At 39.4% G+C, this 19,188-nt stretch overlaps 1 protein-coding gene across 10 annotated transcripts in view; it reads right to left on the bottom strand.

Moving 5' to 3' along the window:
- Window positions 1–19,188, bottom strand: part of STXBP5 (syntaxin binding protein 5) — a 184,306-nt gene that overhangs the window by 124,249 nt on the left and 40,869 nt on the right. For 6 of the 10 annotated variants that reach the window (XM_073337576.2, XM_073337566.2, XM_073337569.2 and 3 more), the window contains exons 5-6: window positions 15,480–15,536; window positions 144–278 (exon numbers count right to left, since the gene is read on the bottom strand). In XM_073337576.2, the coding sequence (XP_073193677.1) occupies window positions 144–278; window positions 15,480–15,536 (192 nt within the window). The remainder of the gene's footprint in view (window positions 1–143; window positions 279–15,479; window positions 15,537–19,188) is intronic. The other 4 variants (XM_073337571.2, XM_073337570.2, XM_073337572.2 and 1 more) reach the window with 1 other exon arrangement.

The raw sequence follows: 19,188 nt of genomic DNA, 5'->3' as shown, positions 1-19,188 counted from the left end.
TTTCAGATTTCTGGGAGATAAAATGTGTTTATATTATTTCTATTTAAATTTGTTATTTAACACAAATGACATTTCTATAATTAACAATGGTATCCGGGACAAATATTTTTGTTTTCAGCTAGGTAATACTTAACCAAACTCACAGTTCAATGGCTTTATTCCACATGATGACATAGCCTGAGAGCGTAAAGGATTCCACATTGACAATGTGAATGTTTCCTCTTTCAGTACCCACATACAGCCATTTACTTTGGAAAGGCAGATGGCAAAATGTTATCCTGCAAGATACAATGCATTCAAAAAAGTAATTAGGAAAATTGTTTATATATCCTACAAATACTTTGTTAAAGCCCAACATCAGAAAACCAAATCCAGGAAGAGGGAACTATTTTATCTTTATTGTATTTTATTTGTATATATAAATCACTCAGCCATATGAAATTTTAAACTTCAGAGACCTGGTGTAATTGCTACATAAAAGAGCATGCTTCAGAAATTATGATATAATTAAACCGGTCTATAACAAACAAAAATTGCAAGTGTGAAGGTTATCCTTGGAACAAAGGATAAATCTTCACTTAAAATTTGAATACCTTATTTGCAATTTATTTTAAGATATTCTAATTGTACACTGGGTTTCCAACTTCTTTTTAAAATTAATCTCACCATATTACTACTTTTTTCCAGTTTCAAGGGCACAATGCATTTTAGATGTTGCCTTCTGTTTTATATATTGGTTTCAAGAGACACCAGGTTAATAAATCAAATACAATAAATATAAATTGTGACAAGTAATTTTAATTTTATACCAAAAGTTTTTCTTCCAAAAAATATTTAAATAATGCAATATTGAATTATAACCAATCTCAACAAAATTTATTTAAAAATAATTTTAGGCAGTGAAGTTGCTCCACTACGTCCCTGCTAAACATTAGAGTTTTACAACCATATTTTTTTCCTCTGGCTCTTGTATTTCTGTCTCGAAGATGTACATAAACATGGGAAAAAGCTAATGGTCACTTATGAAGCAGCTTTGTGCAGGCATAAGACACCACAAGTATGTAGAAAACAGAGTTTTTACCTAGAACGTGCTTTGGGCAGGGAGACTGGGATGAGAAACATGAGGAGTGAAGACAGACTGGATAGGCAAGAAGAATGGGATTAGGACAAGGGAAGTTGAATAGGAAGGCCTGGGATAGGGACAGATTGGAGAGGACAAGACAAAAAGTGTCAGCCTGTAAGAGGGAACAGATTAAAGAATCTGTGTTCATTTGAGTGCACATTCCTTCAGAGTCCGGAATGGAATCCAAGATTTCCTAGAGTTACCCTTCCTTTGCAGTCAATAAATCTCTCTGAAACCCTGTGGGCAAAGTGTCCAGCCCTTCCCATTCCCCTCTAATGCTTGTCTAAAAACGTAACTGTCAGCAGAATCTTGCACTTTAGGTTCTTTGGACTTAAAGATAGATCTCATCCAGCCATGTGAATTTACCGTCCCCTAAGTTTCTAGAGGCCTTAATAACTGTTAATTCTACACTATGACACCCTAATAAACAAATGCTTGTGAGAGAAATTTCCCAATCATCTTCTATAGTAAAGTAAAATCGAGCTTCATTGCAACCTTCTCCATCCCCTTTAATGACACTACTCATTTTTGGTGGGTTTGAGAACTGGTGTTATAATGTAATATACACTCTAAAACACTTACAAGACTTACACTCTGTCTGCTTTTATTTGAGCTGTTAAGCTAGTAGAATGATCACCACCACAAGATGCAGGGAGCTATAATAAGTGTAGGGATTATCTGGTTACTTCAGCTAGAAGCAAGATTACATTTTAGTCACAGGTATTTTTGGTAAAAGTCACGGCAACCAACAAAAATTGACAGCCATGACCTGTCCATGACATACTAAAAATACCTGTGACTAAATATCTTGTGGGGGGAGGTTGGGAGCTGGTGCTGGGGTACCAGCTGCTGGGTACCAGCTGCCTGGGGCCATGGACTGCAGCTGCTCTGGCTGACTGGCAATGGGCTGCTGCCCACCCGGGGACGGCTGCTGGGGGCTGTGGCTGCTCTGACCGCCCACCCAGGGACCATTGCCCATGGCCACCCAAACAGCTGCCAGTGCAGCCGGCTGCAGGGCTGCTCCAGCAGTGGCCGGTGTGGCTGTGCCAGAGCCAGCTGCTTGGGCAGTCCTGGGATCAGCCACGCTGGCCTCTGCAGTAGTCACAGAGGTTGTAGAAAGTCACGGAATCTGTGACTTCGGTGACCTCCACGACAGGCACGGAGCCCTAGCTATAAGGTTTGAAATATTCTGTGTTCCAGAGTTTAAAAAAAAAAGTCACTTGGCAGGCTGAAGTTGAATACAGACTGAACAAGAATGAAGTGGGGTTGTATGTAGCTTGCAAATAAGCATTTTCATACCTGCAACCCCATGTCATTCACCACATTGCCATGTCTCATTAACCATTCTCCCTGTGCATTGAATAAGACTGAGGTTTCTGTGGAAGTTAGTATGTGATCAGGCAGTTAAATATAATTATCACAATGCGTACAGACCCAAAGTGGGTTAAAGAAAGATTGATCAGAAAAAAACAATTCTGGCATTTTCCAGCTTTTGAGTTCTTGATTTTGCAACCTTAACATATTTTTGTAATTTTTATATATTAATAAATATATTCCCGTATGGGTCAGAGTTAACATATAAAATATCAAGAATCTGATCCTTATTATTTATTCAAAGTGTATTTTTAAAATCCTTACACCACAAAAAGTGCTCAATAAACTCTTCATAGAATATATCAAAGTATGCCTGTACAACTGTAACAACTTCAAAGGAACAAAAATCCAAAAATTGGGAAAATGCCATACAGAATATAAATTCACTGTACTAACCATAAAAAGAAAAGGAGTACTTGTGGCACCTTAGAGACTAACAAATTTATTTGAGCATAAGCTTTCATGAGCTACAGCTCACTTCATCTGATGCATTCAGTGGAAAATACAGTGGGGATATTTATATACACAGAGAACATGAAACAATGGGTGTTACCATACACACTGTAAGGAGAGTGATCACTTAAGACGAGCTAATACCAGCAGGAGAGCAGGGGTGGGGGGCTGGGAGAAAACTTTTTGTAGTGATAATCAAGGTGGGCCATTTCCAGCAGTTGACAAGAACGTCTGAGGAACAGTGGGAGGTGGGGGGGAAGAGCAATAAACATGGGGAAATAGTTTTACTTTGTGTAATGACACATCCACTCCCAGTCTCTATTCAAGCCTAAAATTAACTGTATCCAGTTTGCAAATTAATTCCAATTCAGCAGTCTCTCACTGGAGTTTGTTTTTGAAGTTTTTTTGTTGAAGAATTGCCACTTTTAGGTCTCTAATCGAGTAACCAGAGAGATTGAAGTGTTCCCCAACTGGTTTTTGAATGTTTTAATTCTTGACGTCTGATTTGTGTCCATTTATTCTTTTACGTAGAGACTGTCCAGTTTGATGAATGTACATGGCAGAGGGGCATTGCTGGCACAGGATGGCATATATCACATTGGTGGATGTGCAGGTGAACGAGCCTCTGATAGTGTGGCTGATGTGATTAGGCCCTATGATAGTGTCCCCTGAATAGATATGTGGGCACAGTTGGCAACGGGCTTTGTTGCAAGGATAGGTTCCTGGGTTAGTGGTTCTGTTGTGTGGTTGCTTCAGGTTGGGGGGCTGTCTGTAAGCAAAGACTGGCCTGTCTCCCAAGATCTGTGAGAGTGATGGGTCATCCTTCAGGATAGGTTGTAGATCCTTGCTGACGCGTTGGAGAGATTCTAGTTGGGGGCTAAAGGTGATGGCTAGTGGTGTTCTGTTATTTTCTTTGTTGGGCCTGTCCTGTAGTAGGTGACTTCTGGGTACTCTTCTGGCTCTGTCAATCTGTTTCTTCCCCCCCACTCTCCTGCTGGTATTAGCTCAGCTTAAGTGATCACTCTCCTTACAGTGTGTATGGTAACACCCACTGTTTCATGTTCTCTGTGTATATAAATATCCCCACTGTATTTTCCACTGAATGCATCCGATGAAGTGAGCTGTAGCTCATGAAAGCTTATGCTCAAATAAACTTGTTAGTCTCTATGTTGTCACAAGTACTCCTTTTCTTTTTGCGAATACAGACTAACACGGCGGCTACTCTGAAACCTGTACTAACCATATTACAACCACATAAAATAATCAGTTATTTTGTTTCAGTTTTGTGTTGAATGCAGTAAATGAGCTGTTACATTTTCAAGAATGTTTCTTTTATTTCTTGAACGGATTAAAAAGTAATGTTTTTCATTGCAATGAATGTCAATTAAATATTGGTACTATGGTGGCAAGAGTTCAAATCTAAAATATTTCAGTTATACTAGCATCACACAGGAAAATTAATGTATTAAACCTATGTACATTTTTCCCCTTTAAGCAATAAAATCCATAAGGGCTGATATCAAAGAGCAACAATTCTATGCTAGTTATAAACTCTAATCTTATTAAATGCAAAAACTTATGTGAAATCAACATTAAGGCTGCACAGTTAATATTGAAGTATGAAAAGCAGAAATTAAAGTTCTAACAGCAACGTTAATTTGGCTATATTGCAGATCCTGTATATTTTACAACATAGGTACTATAATAAGCATTCAGTTCCCAAATCTGAGTGTATTTAACTGTTTGAATTACTTATTATGATGACTTCAGTATTTTTCATTGAAAAAAAACCTCTCAGATGTGCTGCAGCCTGCACCAAAAATAAGTTTGAAAATCTGGCATGCAAGCATTTATAATATAAACATCTGATCTTCCAGATAATTATACATATTTAGGTGCCAGCAATGTGATGCTGTTCCAGTCTACTTGAACATACAGATAAGTGCAATGTAAAAAATGTGCAAGGTTAGATTGTGATTAAGACTTATAAATTTGAGAGACTGCAAATGCCAATTTAACTATACGACAAACACCAGGTGGTATATCACAGCATGGATACCACATACTATTTCCTACAGGGTCTTATTTTCATGGAAGGTGTGCACAAATATGTAAAAAGCTTAATTTACATGTGATAATACCATACCTGCATGTGCAAATTTATTATTTATATATGGCCAAACAGATACATATCTTTGCACATCCAGGTAAGGTATCTATGTCCATTTAAAAAGTCAAGGCATCATCAGTAAAAGCTGGATTAAATTGTTCCTTTTAAAAAAAATCGTAAGTCTTGAAGAGGTGGTGGTGTTGGGGAGCGGGAAGAGCATTCTTCTCTTATCAAGAAGTTTTGCCTGCATTGTTGATTTAACACAAGGGTCATGTATAAAGTTATGCAAGTAAAGCACAGTTTCATTATATTTGCACCCCTTGAGAATGTTTTGACATATTGGTTCACAAGTAATAAGAAAAATCTTAAGTGAACAGAGCATTGCAAAGAATAGAGTTTTTTGGACAGAGCAGCCTGACACAGGTTCCAAACATCCTGAAATAAGCAGAAACTGCTATCAAGGAAATCTACTGCAGGATCCATGGTAAGCTGATTTGGAATATATCCAATACATGAAAGAAGGCCATGACAGACATTTATTAAGTGCAAACTGACATTTTCACAGAAGAGCAACAAACTGACTAGCAAATGCACTGTCAGTAGGATCCAAAGGAAGGCATACTAGATTTACGGGTGCACAGGAAATCTTGTTCCCTTTGAGCACTACAGGAAAGTCCATAGTACACATGAGATAAAGATGGTACATGTTGAAAGATGGAGAAATGAAGATATCATGGAAGTGTAACTAGTAGGAAGACCATACAGGAAACCAATACAGAGCAATGCTGCATTGATGCAACATTAATAAGTTGCCTTCAAGAACTGGAGAAAGAACAGAACTCAAGAGAGAGGTCAGCAGTCTAACTATTAACCACAATCCAAGCTCTAAAGAAAACGGGAGCCATCAAAAAGAAGTAACAGGTAAGTAACTGATCAGTGCCACCATAGTGAAAAGTCTGGAAAAAGACATCTGTGGCTCACAAAGAGAGTAAGATGGCATGCTACCTCCCAAGTGCCAGGATAAATGATGTCATATGACACTGATGGGAAATTCACAATATTTCTAGTCCACATTAGAAAATCACTGGTTCACTTTATTCCTGGGGCATAATATTGGTACTTCGTTAGGAGTATAGTTAACAGACTCTTCAGGTGCACAATTTAAGAACTGATCCCCTAATACGGATAACATTCATCCATTCAGGTTTATTCTCCACTCATTAGTTCAACCTGTCTCTGATGGTGTTTTCTTTTCCTGCAAGGGAGGTTAGCACTATAAATTATGCTAGAGAACTAAAACTTGGTGCCACAGCTAAATTATGCGTTATAACAAGTGTTGCACAGCCAAAACTCTGTGTAGAGAAAGACTTAGTGTTACAGAGATGGTTGGTGCTTTCAAACCCAAAGTTTAGCACTGAGAATTGCTCTGGTGACACTAAGAGTAGAAAAGTAGAGTGCTCAATAGCACATTGTTTTTCATATTCACCTTGATGCAATGGATTCTTCAAAGGGAATAGGACCAGAGCACCCAAGGAAGTATGTGTCATGCATTTGTAAGTGGAATTCTTTGGTTCAGAGGAAAAACTATACAGTTTTTGGAGGGAGGACAGGGCAGAGGGGAGAAAGATACAATGCAATTGGAGCACCTCTAGCTACTTTGAAGGAGTGGGAAAAGGGCATGTGAAGACTACAATTGTAGATAAAAGCAGCCATTCTACTGGAAGTCTGTGTCTCAATATGAACTATAACATTTGTTTTTTAATTATTTAAAAGTTTTTACAAAAGACTACTTTTGCTGGAAACAGTGTAACAATATGGTGGAGTGGGAGCAAAAGGATGTTGATATGCACTGCATGGAACTTGGAGGAGTATTGCTAGTTAGAATGGCACAGCCCCAAAGGAACTCAATTAAACTGAACTGGACCACTGATGGCAGCATGCGGCTTTCCTGATAAAGCCGATGACTTAAAACTTGGAGCTGTAGGAGTGGGAATCCTTTAATATGTATATCTTTAGTGACAGAAGGACTTGTATCATGTACTGCCTCATAACTTTTAATCCTTGTTTTGTACACTTAAACACAGGATGAGGCAGACAGAGTGGGACAACGGAAGCAAAAAACAGAAGCTAGTTATGAAAGGGAAAGAATAGGATTCCAAGACACTATCTTTCTATTGAACATTTGTAATCATTAAGATCCCAATTCCATCCACCCCCATTAAGAGTGGGCACACTATTTCTAGTCTGAAGCTGCACTGGGACTCTGCAAGTACTTCCTCTGCAAGTGGGAGCAGGCTATTCAGTAAGATTCTAGCACGAATCTTTCCAGTGATGGAGAGGAGGGCAATACCTTGATAGTTGCTACAGTCGGCCATCTCCCTTTTTGAAAATGGTGATGATGTTAGCATTATGTAAGTTGGCAGGGATTTCTTCCGTGCGCCAGATTTTGAGGAGCTTGTCAGTCAGTTTCTCTCCCCCCACTTTCAGTACTTCAGCTGGTATGCCCTCAGGACCTAGAGCTTTATTGTTCTTCATTTGTTTAATTGCTTTGCAGACCTCCTCAGGTGTTGGTGGATTGGCAAGCGTTTCCCAGATTGGGTGCTGAGAGATGGAGTCGATGGTGTCGTCAGTCACAGTCAATTCTCAATTTAGAAGCCTTTGGTAGTGCTCCTTCCAGCGCTCTTTGATGGATTCGTTATCTTTAGGAAGGGTACTAGATCTTTGGATCTCAGAGGTGTGAGGCCACATGACCTTGGTCCGTACAGGGTCTTCATCTCCCCCAAAAAGCTCCACATATATCATGTCTGCCAGCGAATGTTTAGATTTCTTTTGCTTTGTCCTCCCATTTGTTTTTGATTTCTTGGATCCTCCTTTGAACTTCAGCTCTGCTTCTGACTGGATAGTGGTTGGTTTTGCCAGTCACAGAAAGCTTTTCTCTTCTGGTCCAAAAGGGCTGTAATCTCAGTGTTGTCGTCAAACCAGTCCTGATGGCAGTGGGTAGCAAGGCCAATGGATTCCTCACAAACCTCATGGATGGTCTGTTTTAGTGCTTTTTAGTGTTCTTCAACACTTGTGTTGTCATTTCCAGGTGTGCATATGGCCAGGTTTTCCACTGAGGAGTGTTTAGAAGTTCTCTTGGTGCACTGAGGATTCAAGTCTTTGGGCGTTTTATTGCCATCTGTGGGATTTGGACTGCTTTCTATGTTTCAGTGCAATCCTGATGGCATGACTGACCTCACCAGGCGGTGGTCAGTCCAACAGTTGTCAGTTCCTCTCATGACATAGGTGATTTTGACATCTCTTAGATCCTGCCACTGTTTTGAGCAGGGGTGTTGCCAAGTTGTTTTGTACTTGTTGCTCTGTCTGAAGTGTGTGTTTGTGATCACAAGATCATGCTCTGCACATTTGCAGAGTAGAAGGATGCCATTGGAATTGGTCTTGCCCACTCCTTCCCTCCCAATGGTGCTACTCCATATGTTAGAATCTTGGTCAACTCTTGCATTAAAGTCCCTTAAGAGGATTATCTTATCTGTTTTTGGAATGGATGACAATTTTATCAAGGTCAGTGTAGGATTCTCTCTGTTCTTCAGCATAAAGAGTTGGCGCACATGCACTGATGATAGTGGTAAATGACTTATTGACCAATTGGATGCAGAGGGTTATAAGGCGCCCGTTGATACCGACGGGGAGCTCAGTCAGGAGGTTGACTAGCAGGTTTTTGATTGCAAAGCCAACACCGTGTACACATTTGCCTGTCACTTGCTGGTTTTCCCTTCCAGAAAAAAGTGCAACCACCACCCTCTTCCCTCAAGTGGCCTTCTTCTGCACATCTTGTTTCACTGAGAGCCGTGATGTCGATGTTGTACCTTGAGAGTTCTCAGGCAACAACTGCTGTTCTGCATTTGGGTCTTTCACTTTTTGATCCGTCCAGTAGAGTACGGACATTCCAAGTTACAAGAAACCTTTTTGTTTTTCAACCGCATTGGGAGTGATCTCTCTGGACACGGTTATCCAGTCAGGTATGGTGGGATAGCATATGTTTAGGGCACCTTTTCTAGTCCCTTCCCCATATGGGGTGAGCAGAGGGGTTCCTAAAAAGGCCTGTTCAGTCATGACCGCTGCTGCCAAAAATGCCCCCCATCCCAGTCCAGGGGCACATGATGACCATCTTGCAGTCATCACCTGTGTGTTCGTCTGTGAGCTCAGTCAGGAGGTTGACTAGCAGGTTTTTGATTGCAAAGCCAACACCATGTACACATTTGCCTGTCACTTGCTGGTTTTCCCTTCCAGAAAAAAGTGCAACCACCGCCCTCTTTGCCGAAAATGCCCCCCATCCCAGTCCAGGGGCACATGATGACCATCTTGCAGTCATCACCTGTGTGTTCGTCTGTGACTAGGGACTCCTGATGATTACTTCACCTATCTGTTGCCACTCGCCCATTGCCACAAGACTTATGGGTAGGGGTGGGGACAAAGTTCTTCCTGTGAAAGAAGCCTGCATATGTGTAGTTTAATGGAGTGGGAGCTGATGCGCACCAGCAGCCACACAAATCTTTGCACAAGAGGCACCTGTGTCTGGTGGTAAGGAGGTTCAAGATGACTAGAGGTTTCTCCTCTGTTGCAGCCTTCACAGCCGTTGAGAGGTGATCCTGCTTCATCCACTTGTTCTGTCATTGAGGTCTTATACTGGGTTGTGTTGTGCTGGCACAATCAACAACATTTTCACAGCCAGGCAGATCCAGGAAAAATGTCAACACCACCACCAGGAGCTGTATATGGCCTTTATCGATCTGACCAAAGCCTTTGACTCTGTAAACCCTGAGGCTCTGTGAAAAGTCATGTCAAAGTTTGGCTGCCCAAGCAAATTTATCACCATTATAAGACTCCTCCATAACCAGATGACTGCCTCCATCCTGTGCAGTGACTCTGCTGCTGAGCTCTTTGTCATCCGAACTGGCATAAAACAAGGTTTTGTAATGGCACCCACCCTTGCTTCATTATCTTAGCAGCTATGAAAACACTAACCCAAGACCATCTACCACAAGGGATTGGCATCCAATATCGGATTGATGGCAACATCTTCAACTTTTGTTGTCTCCGTACCAGGACTAAAGTAATATTGGCAACAATAACTGAACTCCAGTATGCAAATGATTGTGCTGTAGCTGCACACTCAAAGGAGGATCTCCAAACAGTCCTTAATTGCTTCTCTGAAGCTTACAACAGCCTAGAGCTAACTCTGAACATAGGCAAAACAAAAGTTCTCCATCAGCCAGTTCCCAGACAATCATCAGACCCAGCAAGGAAGATCTATATCAACAAAGAAGAACTGGAAAATGTAGAATGCTTTGTCTATCTTGGCAGCCATCTCTCACAGAGGGCAGATACAGACATTGAGATTCAGCGCAGAATTTGCTGTGCCAGCCTTGCCTTTGGCAAACTGTCTTGCCAGGTGTTCAACAATCATAACATCAGAATACATACTAAACTTTTAGTTTACAAAGCAATGGTAATCCCAAGTCTCCTGTATGGCTGTGAGACTTGGTGACCTACAGAAAACACCTGAAAAACCTGGAACGCCAGCACCAGCACTTTCTTCGGAAGATCCTCAAAAAAGAGTGGGAGGATCATCACACTAATGTCAGTATCCTCACAGAGGCCAACTTCTTCAGTGTTGAGGCCCTGATTATCCAGCACCAGCTGAGGTGGAGTGGGCACTGTGTGAGCATGCCTGATGTACAGTTACCAAAACAACTGCTGTATGCACAATTCACTGAAGGAGAAAGAAAACAGAGGTCAAGAGAAACGCTTTAAAGCCACATCTCTTGATGTTATCTTGAGGGTGTCAGCAACACCAGACACTGGGAGACAGCAGCCCATGATAGGGATAACTGGCGAAGACTTGTCAGAGAGGTCTACTCTTGAGGAAAATCGCCTTGCCATGGTCATAGAAAAACACCAGAAAAGAAAGGAAAGACAACGGTCATGCAGCAATCGCAGCCCAAACCTGTCTTCCAACACCTCCTGCAATGTCTGCCAAAGAGCCTGTGGCTCAAGAATCGGACTCTTCAGTCACCAAAGAACCGATGAAAAATAAAACCTGTGAAAGAGATCGTACTCGACCTTGAGGGATCACCGACAACGACTATTTCTGGTCACCTGTGCAAACTGTATAATGAGCAATTTGGTCATAAAGTGCTGTCACTGCTGTGTAGGATTATTGTTCACTTATAAGCAATCGTTTTTAATTCAGGAGTAGGCTACTCCTGTAGTGGAATTTATGGATCCCTGTATAGCATGTAACGTAGTTTAGGATTCTACAGAATAAAAGGATATAAGTGAAAGGCCATCATCATATACACCTCTGTGCACAAAGAATATATTAAATTAAAATCTACACAAAAAATAAGGTAGCTTGCTTCCGTTTTCGCCTTTATGTTATTAGAAAGTTCACTTTCCACTTTTAAGGAATCTAAAAAAAACTTCAAACCTTTTAACTCTATTGAAAGCGAGATTTTTTTTTGTCAACTCTAGGATAAGTATATTTGTTTTCCTGTACTATTTCTAGGGAGTAGTTTAATATAATAAAAACTTTTAATAGAATAATATATAGAATCATCTAGCATTTGTTGGAGAGTTTATTTTTTTCTAGTGATTTCCACAGGGAGCCTTTAACTTTTGTTTAAAAAACTTAATGCTGCAGATCATAAACAACTTGACTGGAAATCCGAGTCTTGTGCTTTATAAGAAACATTTATAAGGTAACATATCACAGTGGAAAATGTCACAATGTATCAGAATGAACAGGAAGGAGCAGGTAGTCTAGTAATACATTGTTATAACCTAGCACCTCATAAAATACACATGCTGGTTGAAGCATGTTTTATGCCCCCATGGGTTAGGTCCACTGAATTTCAGCAGTTGTAGCATCACAGCATGCTGGGAAGTCACAGATGCATGTTAGTCGGTGAATCAAACTCTCTAAAGACCTAAAATTCATCTCAAACAGCATAATAGAAATTTCAGAATGAGATTTGGGCTTGGATATGGGCTAGTTAAATGAAATACAATCTAGCATTGGGAAAAACAAGCAAAAGAGATGGTGTAGACTGTATCACTACCAGTGACTACAGGAGAGCACCCCACATTTCTTTCTTTCATGTAATTTGGCTGGGGGTGGTGGTGGTGATCTTGTTAGATCCTTGAGTAATACTGCTTTTACAAATTTAGCACTTGGTAAAAACATCACAAACCTTTTATATAGATGTAGATTGTGCTCTAGTTATCCATGCACTGATCCAAATAAACTTACTATATTAATTTTTCCTTATTTTACATTAATGAATTTTTAAACCTAATTTGCATAATTGTGTGTGGGACTATATTAACAGTGACAGGCGGATCACTTGAGAAGAAATTTACGGACATGCTCCAAGGATTTCCTTTGCTAGTTGCATACCATATGCCTCTGATCAACTGTCAAAGTTATTTAAGAAAAATGTTTATCATGATCCCACCACAAGACATATCAAAACACTAATTACAACAAGAGACAGTTACTGAAAAGAACAGCTTCATTATGGAAGTCTCAAAGAAGGATCACTGATATTTGTACTAGCTTTTTAAAAATTGTATTATATGCATATTATGGAAATCGTATGTCAAATACCAAATAGAGAAGACTGTTATTCTTTAACAGTGTTTCTATTAAAAAAACAAGAATCCTTGTAAACTAACCTTTAATTTCCCTACAGTACATCTCAATTTAATTGCCTGTCAAACCAATCAAAACTTCTATTCATCAGGTTACTCCCTTGCTTTGTTGAAGGACAAAGTGACAATATTTTAATCAATGGAGAACACTGATCTATTGGACTGTTTTTCATTCAGAGTAACTAGATGCATTTCTAAAACGCAAACTGCAGAGAGTCATTAAACTCATACAATTACTTGTTACATCATACATTTAGGTCATGTAAAATGCCTTTGATCTTTCAAAAACAATAATTAATAAAGTTGCCTTTTAGATATTCACAAGTGTACTGTAATCTGAATGAGGAACAAAATACTGGCTCAAGTTTACAGTTTGAAAATATACCAACTTAAATTATTTTGTATTGGTTAAATTTTTTAATTCTAAAAATTGCCAAGCTAACCAAGCAACTTTTTTCATTTACCATAATTTCTGTTCATTTTCAGCACAGCATTTGCATATGTAAAATGAAAAAGGGACTAAGTATATTAATGTTAAGGAACTAAGCGGTAATTACTGGATAGGAGTAATGGGATTATTCCCAAATTTATTGCAATAAAAACTTTACACCCCACATGACATAGTAAAAAGGTTTTTGAGTAGCAGCTGTGTTAGTCTGTATTCGCAAAAAGAACAGGAGTACTTGTGGCACCTTAGAGACTAACAAATTTGAGCATAAGCTTTCGTGAGCTATAGCTCACTTCATCGGATACATCAGGTTTTTGTGGGTTTTTTTTTTTTTTTTAAGACAGTGGTTGAAGATATTGGCTCTGTTTAACCTAGAGTTACTTTAATTTATTTTTAAGCCTTCTTGCCAGTTATCGTGTTGCTATTTCACAAAGTTCTATCAAATTATCCAACTAAACAATCCTATTCTTGAGACATCAAGAATCCTGCATGGTCTGAAATACCATGTTTGCAGCAGAAGAATTTTTACAAAATAAATGGGGAAGTTTTCCTTTTATGGAGTAGAAGGGAATATCTGCCTTAGAAACAGAATTTTTGAGAATTGGGATATGTGTGCCCAGTCTCTAGGCTAGGTTTTGGAATCAGTGTAATAGACAACTATATTGATTGACATCCTGATAAAGCAGCTGTGTATGATCAGTGTTATGAGAGAAAACTGATGAATTGGAGACTGGACACGAAAGGGACTATGAAGGTGACTTATTGTTTTCTACACTTTGCCTAAAAAGGAAACTAAGATGGGAAAATTCACCAGATTCAATTTGACTCAACTTAAACTTCAGAAAGTTGAACTACATTTGGAAATTGTAGATTCATGCTTGTACACGGACTTATTATGCTTCAGTAAATCTACCATGGACTCTTTACTGTATTTTACAGGAAACCTGATTCAAGAGCATTAAGGGAATTTTTATTTCTCGGCACTAGTGGAGGTCTTTGGGATATCTAGCATTTTAAATGATAGAAATGTAATATGTTAAGAAAACTAAATGCTAACAAATAAACTTCCTATATTCTCAGATTTGCTACAAAAGATATTAATCTACAGACCCTTCAATGAGAAGCTCAGAATCTTTGACAATCTGGTCATTGATTAAAATATCTGAATATGAATTTAGGTGATTAACTTTAGGCATCCAAGTTTGACAACTCTGGCCATAGTCTGTTATTGTCTTTCAAGACCCTCACAATCTTAGCAGGAGATAAATACCAAGGGGGGGAAAAAAACCCACCACCACAAAAACCTTCCTTACCTAAAAAACAAGACTTCACATGCAGGTAAAACCTCAGTCATAGTAAGTCAATACATTATATCTGTGGTGATGTTAAATCTCCACTTGCAGAACTGAACTCAGTAACAAAAAAATAAAGTATACTGTTTAAAGAAAAAAAGGTGGAGGAGATTCAAACACCAGGCAAACTGTAAATTCCATTGTCCAAGCAGGAAAGAACTTCAAAATTAGTATTTAGTAAGCAAGTATTTAATAAGCAAGAGACAATCAAATTGTCTCAAATTCTGCCGATATAGCATTGGTGTGGACAGCATGAAACTTGTGCCGTTTGGGGCAAGGGGCGCAAAGTGGGCAACGTAAAGTTAGATCAACTTAAGCAGTAGTGTAGACCTGCCCATGACCATTAAGTTTTCCATCTTTCTTCTAACACCAGTACTAGCATACTCATCTGACAAATGGATAAACTACTACTGAGAATTAGTAGATTGCTCAAGACTGCAGAGTCAAATCAGGGGAAGAGACAGGATTCAAACTCAGGAGTGCTGATTTTTAGTTTTCTAGCAACACTGCCTCCTCTTAAATATAGGAAGGGGGCAGGAAGGAAAGAACAGATTAAGCCCTTCACCCTTGCAGGCTAGATTGCCATTCACAATGCACACTACTAAAAATGGCTGTAACAGTTCCATTGCCAAGTTAATGTCCATTTTCTTTGAGTTTGTCCTGTATTTTGAACCAAGAGGATAGCCAAAAATTCAGAGTCTTAGTGGTTGTTCCAGTTAAGAGGAGAAAGTAACGATGAAATAGGTACCTTTAATGCAATCTTATTTACAAATAATGTACAAAGTCCTGCTTCCCCTAAACCCAGAAGGAATCAAAACAATAGGATATAGTTTCTTTGCTTATAACGCCAAACGTTTTTTAGCTAGCACCAGACCCAAAAGCCCTCTCTCTATGCTTCTCACATACCACTTGTCCAGCCTGATTCCAGCTTCCTTCTCTGTCTGTTTCTGTGTACTTCTCTGTCTGAAAGAAAATTAACAACAGGGTGGATGGCAGTGGTCTCTTGAGCCCTTGAAGCGTCTCTGTTATTTTGTGGAATTTACTGGCTTACACAGAACATGCTCATTTTGTTCTAATGGGGAATTCACCACTCTGAATTTTCCACCCTCAACTTCCACAGGAACAGTCTCAGTTGCAGGGGTCAGCCATGATGAAATCATGTTCCACCTTGAATAGTCCTGTGGGATAACTTTGTGCTTAGTCCTGGGACCCAACAGTATCCTATACACAACTTCATTTATTATTGTGTCAGTACTGTATAGGGTCCTTCCAAAGGTTTATATAGATTTGGACTCCTCCCCTTCTTTCTTCCAGGATTATTTGGAACCAGACCAAGTCCCCTCTTTAAAAAGTTTCCCCATATGACCTTTTCATCTTATCAAGAAACTATCATTGAATTTTCTCTAGCAAAGGTGTGAGCTTTTCCAGTTCTGAATTGTAGGGTTTCTACATAGTCCAAATTCCTTTATTCCTCTTTAGGATCTCCATACAAGAGGCTGCTGCAGTCCTTAGTGCAAGCCCAAACATGAGGAATGCTGGGTATAGGTGGTACTCTCACTGACTGCTGTTCTATAAACCAGTGGTCCTCAACGAGGAGTATGTGTACCCCTGGAGGTACACAGAGGTCCTCCAGGGGGTACATCAACTCATCTAAATATTTGCCTAGTTTTACAACAAGCTACAGAAAAATAACTAGCCAAGTCAGTACACACTAAATTTCATACAGATAATGACTTGTTTATACTGCTGTATATACTATACACTGACATGCAAATACAATATTTATATTCTAATTTATTTGTTTTATAATTATACGGTAAAAATTAGAAAGTACGCAATTTTTCAGTAATAGTATGCTGTACCACTTCTGTATTTTTATGTCTAATTTGGTAAGCAAGTAGTTTTTAAGTGAGGTGAAACTTGGGGCTACACAAGACAAATTAGACTTCTGATGTAGGAGCAGGATTGTATAATTGAACTATAAGAATAGAGGTACTAATGTATGTCTTGATTTCATTTTACCAGCCACCCCATTTGAATAGCAGAAAGATGACCCTTTGGGGCTAGGAGAGATTCTGTTTCCCATGCATTACAAATAAGGCCCTTTTAGTTCTTTGTTTTAAGGCTTAACTAGTAAGAGACAGGATCCTGTGTTGTGTCTTATGTTAAATGGATTAGAGGAATGTTGAAGGCCTACGCGCCAATGTGAATTGTTTTGGTTATAAAGTGTAGTAAGCTTTAATTTACAATGTCTTTTACTTGATATAAAATACTGCTGTTAGTATTCTTAAAGGTCTCTGTAAAAGACTGTTTGTGTGAATGAGGAACGTATGCATCAGGAAAAGATAAGGTATGAAGGCCATTGTTATAGCCAGATGGTCAAGGAAGGAGTGAAGAGACTTGACATCAGAGAACCATCGATGTGCATCCATAATGAAGGAAGGGCAGACTGATGACCCTGAGGTGAAGGCTGGCCCCCGTAAAGACAGGACAATTGATTAAATCGAAATCAGGACAGGATGACCCTCTCGGAGGTGTATTGGAATGTTGACATCAAGAGATACACCAATTAAGAACTAACCGGTCCCAAACTGACACAGCAAAATCCATAGACTTCAACAGACAAAAAAAGACTATAAGAACAGGGTGGTTGGCCATGGGACTTTGGGTTTGTCTTGCCACACTCCAGGAGCACTGGAGCGTGACCAACAGAGCCCTGCTCCCCTCTGCGACCAATCTGGCTGGCCACTACATTGATCCAAACTATAAACATCAACTGGCAGAGGAAGGGGTGTGTGTGTGTGTGCGCACGCGCGTGTGCACGCATGTAAGTAAAGCATATGCTACCTGTTGTATTCTCAATAAATGTGGCGTGCTGCCTTCTCCCCATAAAGATCCCATGTGCTTCTTTTAAGTATAACACCGAAACAGGTATAGTAGTTTGAAAAGGTTGAGAGGCACTGCTATAAACCTTCAAAAGGAATGCGATATTCTGTTACCAGTCCATTTGGTGCTGTTCTATAAAAAGGTAGTGAGCTGAACACCACCATCCCATTAGACTATGGACGAGCTGGGGTATTGCACGTTTTATGAATCCCTGCTGAAGCACTTTGGATTCTAAGTTTCAAAGAGATCAAAAGGAGAAACTCAGTTGGGACCCCAATTGAACGACAAAGTCATTCACTAGGATGCCTGCCACCATCACAGTGCCTTGATTTCTTACTGGGTAAACTTCAGCTCATTTTGTGAAGTAGTCAATAGCTACCACAAAATAATTGATTACTAGCCTGTCTCATGCAAAGACCCAAACATATAAATAAAATATTGTTTCAGAAAGGCTCTCCCAGTTTTAGGAGAACCCTTCTTTGCAATGTGAGCATCAATTTTCCTGCACCAGTTTTTTACATCCTGCCTGCATTTTACCCAATAGAAAACCTCTCAGCTTGGCTAAGATTTTTGCAAAACCACAGTGTTCAGCAGTTTTAAAATAATCACAACCTCAGAACTTTCTTTTCAATCTATATGGCACAAATAGCTAATACCTTTACCCATAACCTGCTGGTTTTTTCCATCTTTTAACTTCAGGTTTTCCCACTGTGACCAGAAAGCATTTATTTTGGTATTGTGAAGGGATACTGCATTCCAGAATGGCTGCGTTTGCCAATGGATTTTCCCACCACATACTATTCTTATATCAAGATCCTCTCTTTAGAAAGCTTTTAGCTGCTCTAAAGTCTACTTCTACGACACCAGGAACATTTTCACTTCTGAAAACTGTGGGAAGAAGGCAGACACTCATTTCTTCCTAGGAACATTCTTTCTTTAGCAATGAATTCCTTGCTCTCCTGGCACTGTTTGCAATTAGACCCCGAACAAAGCATCAGCACTATCATGTCTGTGCACAGACAAGTGTGCAATTGTGAAATCATAGTACTGCAAGTTTTTCCAACGACCTGGGAAGTTGCCTTTCAGGATACCCTGAATCTGAAGTGCCATTGCAGGGACCTTACACTTTCTTGCATACAAATAGTGATGAAAATATTCTACATATTTAATCACTTCCAGGAGTTCCTTTCAGGTACTGCAAGAATTTATCTCAGGAAAAGTTAGACATTTGATAATAATAAGCCACTACCTTCTCCAGTTCTTTGTGTTCTTGTGTCAATACTGACCTCAAACGAAAGCATTAGCATATTAGTCCAATATAAAAAAGCATTCTGAAACATGGATAGGCAAAGACAGGAGCAGTCACAAGAGCCTTTTCCAACTCTGAAAATGCCTCTTCACACACTGCTGACCACTGAAATGGTTTCCCTTTCTCAACCAACTTATGCAGTAGTTTTGCAGCACTGGCAAACACCAATAAATCTTCTGCAACAGGAGCAGAGATCTATAAAACTTTACATATCTATGAATGTCCTGGGAGACGGCCAATCTGTACAACTTCAATTTTTCTTTTTATCAGTGGAAATTCCTTCCACACTGATTGTGTGCTCAAGATAAATTACTCCATTTTGAAACAATTCACATTTTGGCGGTTCAATTTCAGATTGGAAACATTCTGTTTACCACAGACCATTTGTCAATCAATACATGTTCACCAAGATATAACATA

Source organism: Lepidochelys kempii, chromosome 3, assembly GCF_965140285.1.
Source record: "Lepidochelys kempii isolate rLepKem1 chromosome 3, rLepKem1.hap1, whole genome shotgun sequence".
Classification (NCBI taxonomy): domain Eukaryota; kingdom Metazoa; phylum Chordata; order Testudines; family Cheloniidae; genus Lepidochelys; species Lepidochelys kempii.
The sequence above is the reverse complement of the archived record's forward strand: the minus strand, read 5'-3'. Positions and strand labels throughout refer to the sequence as shown.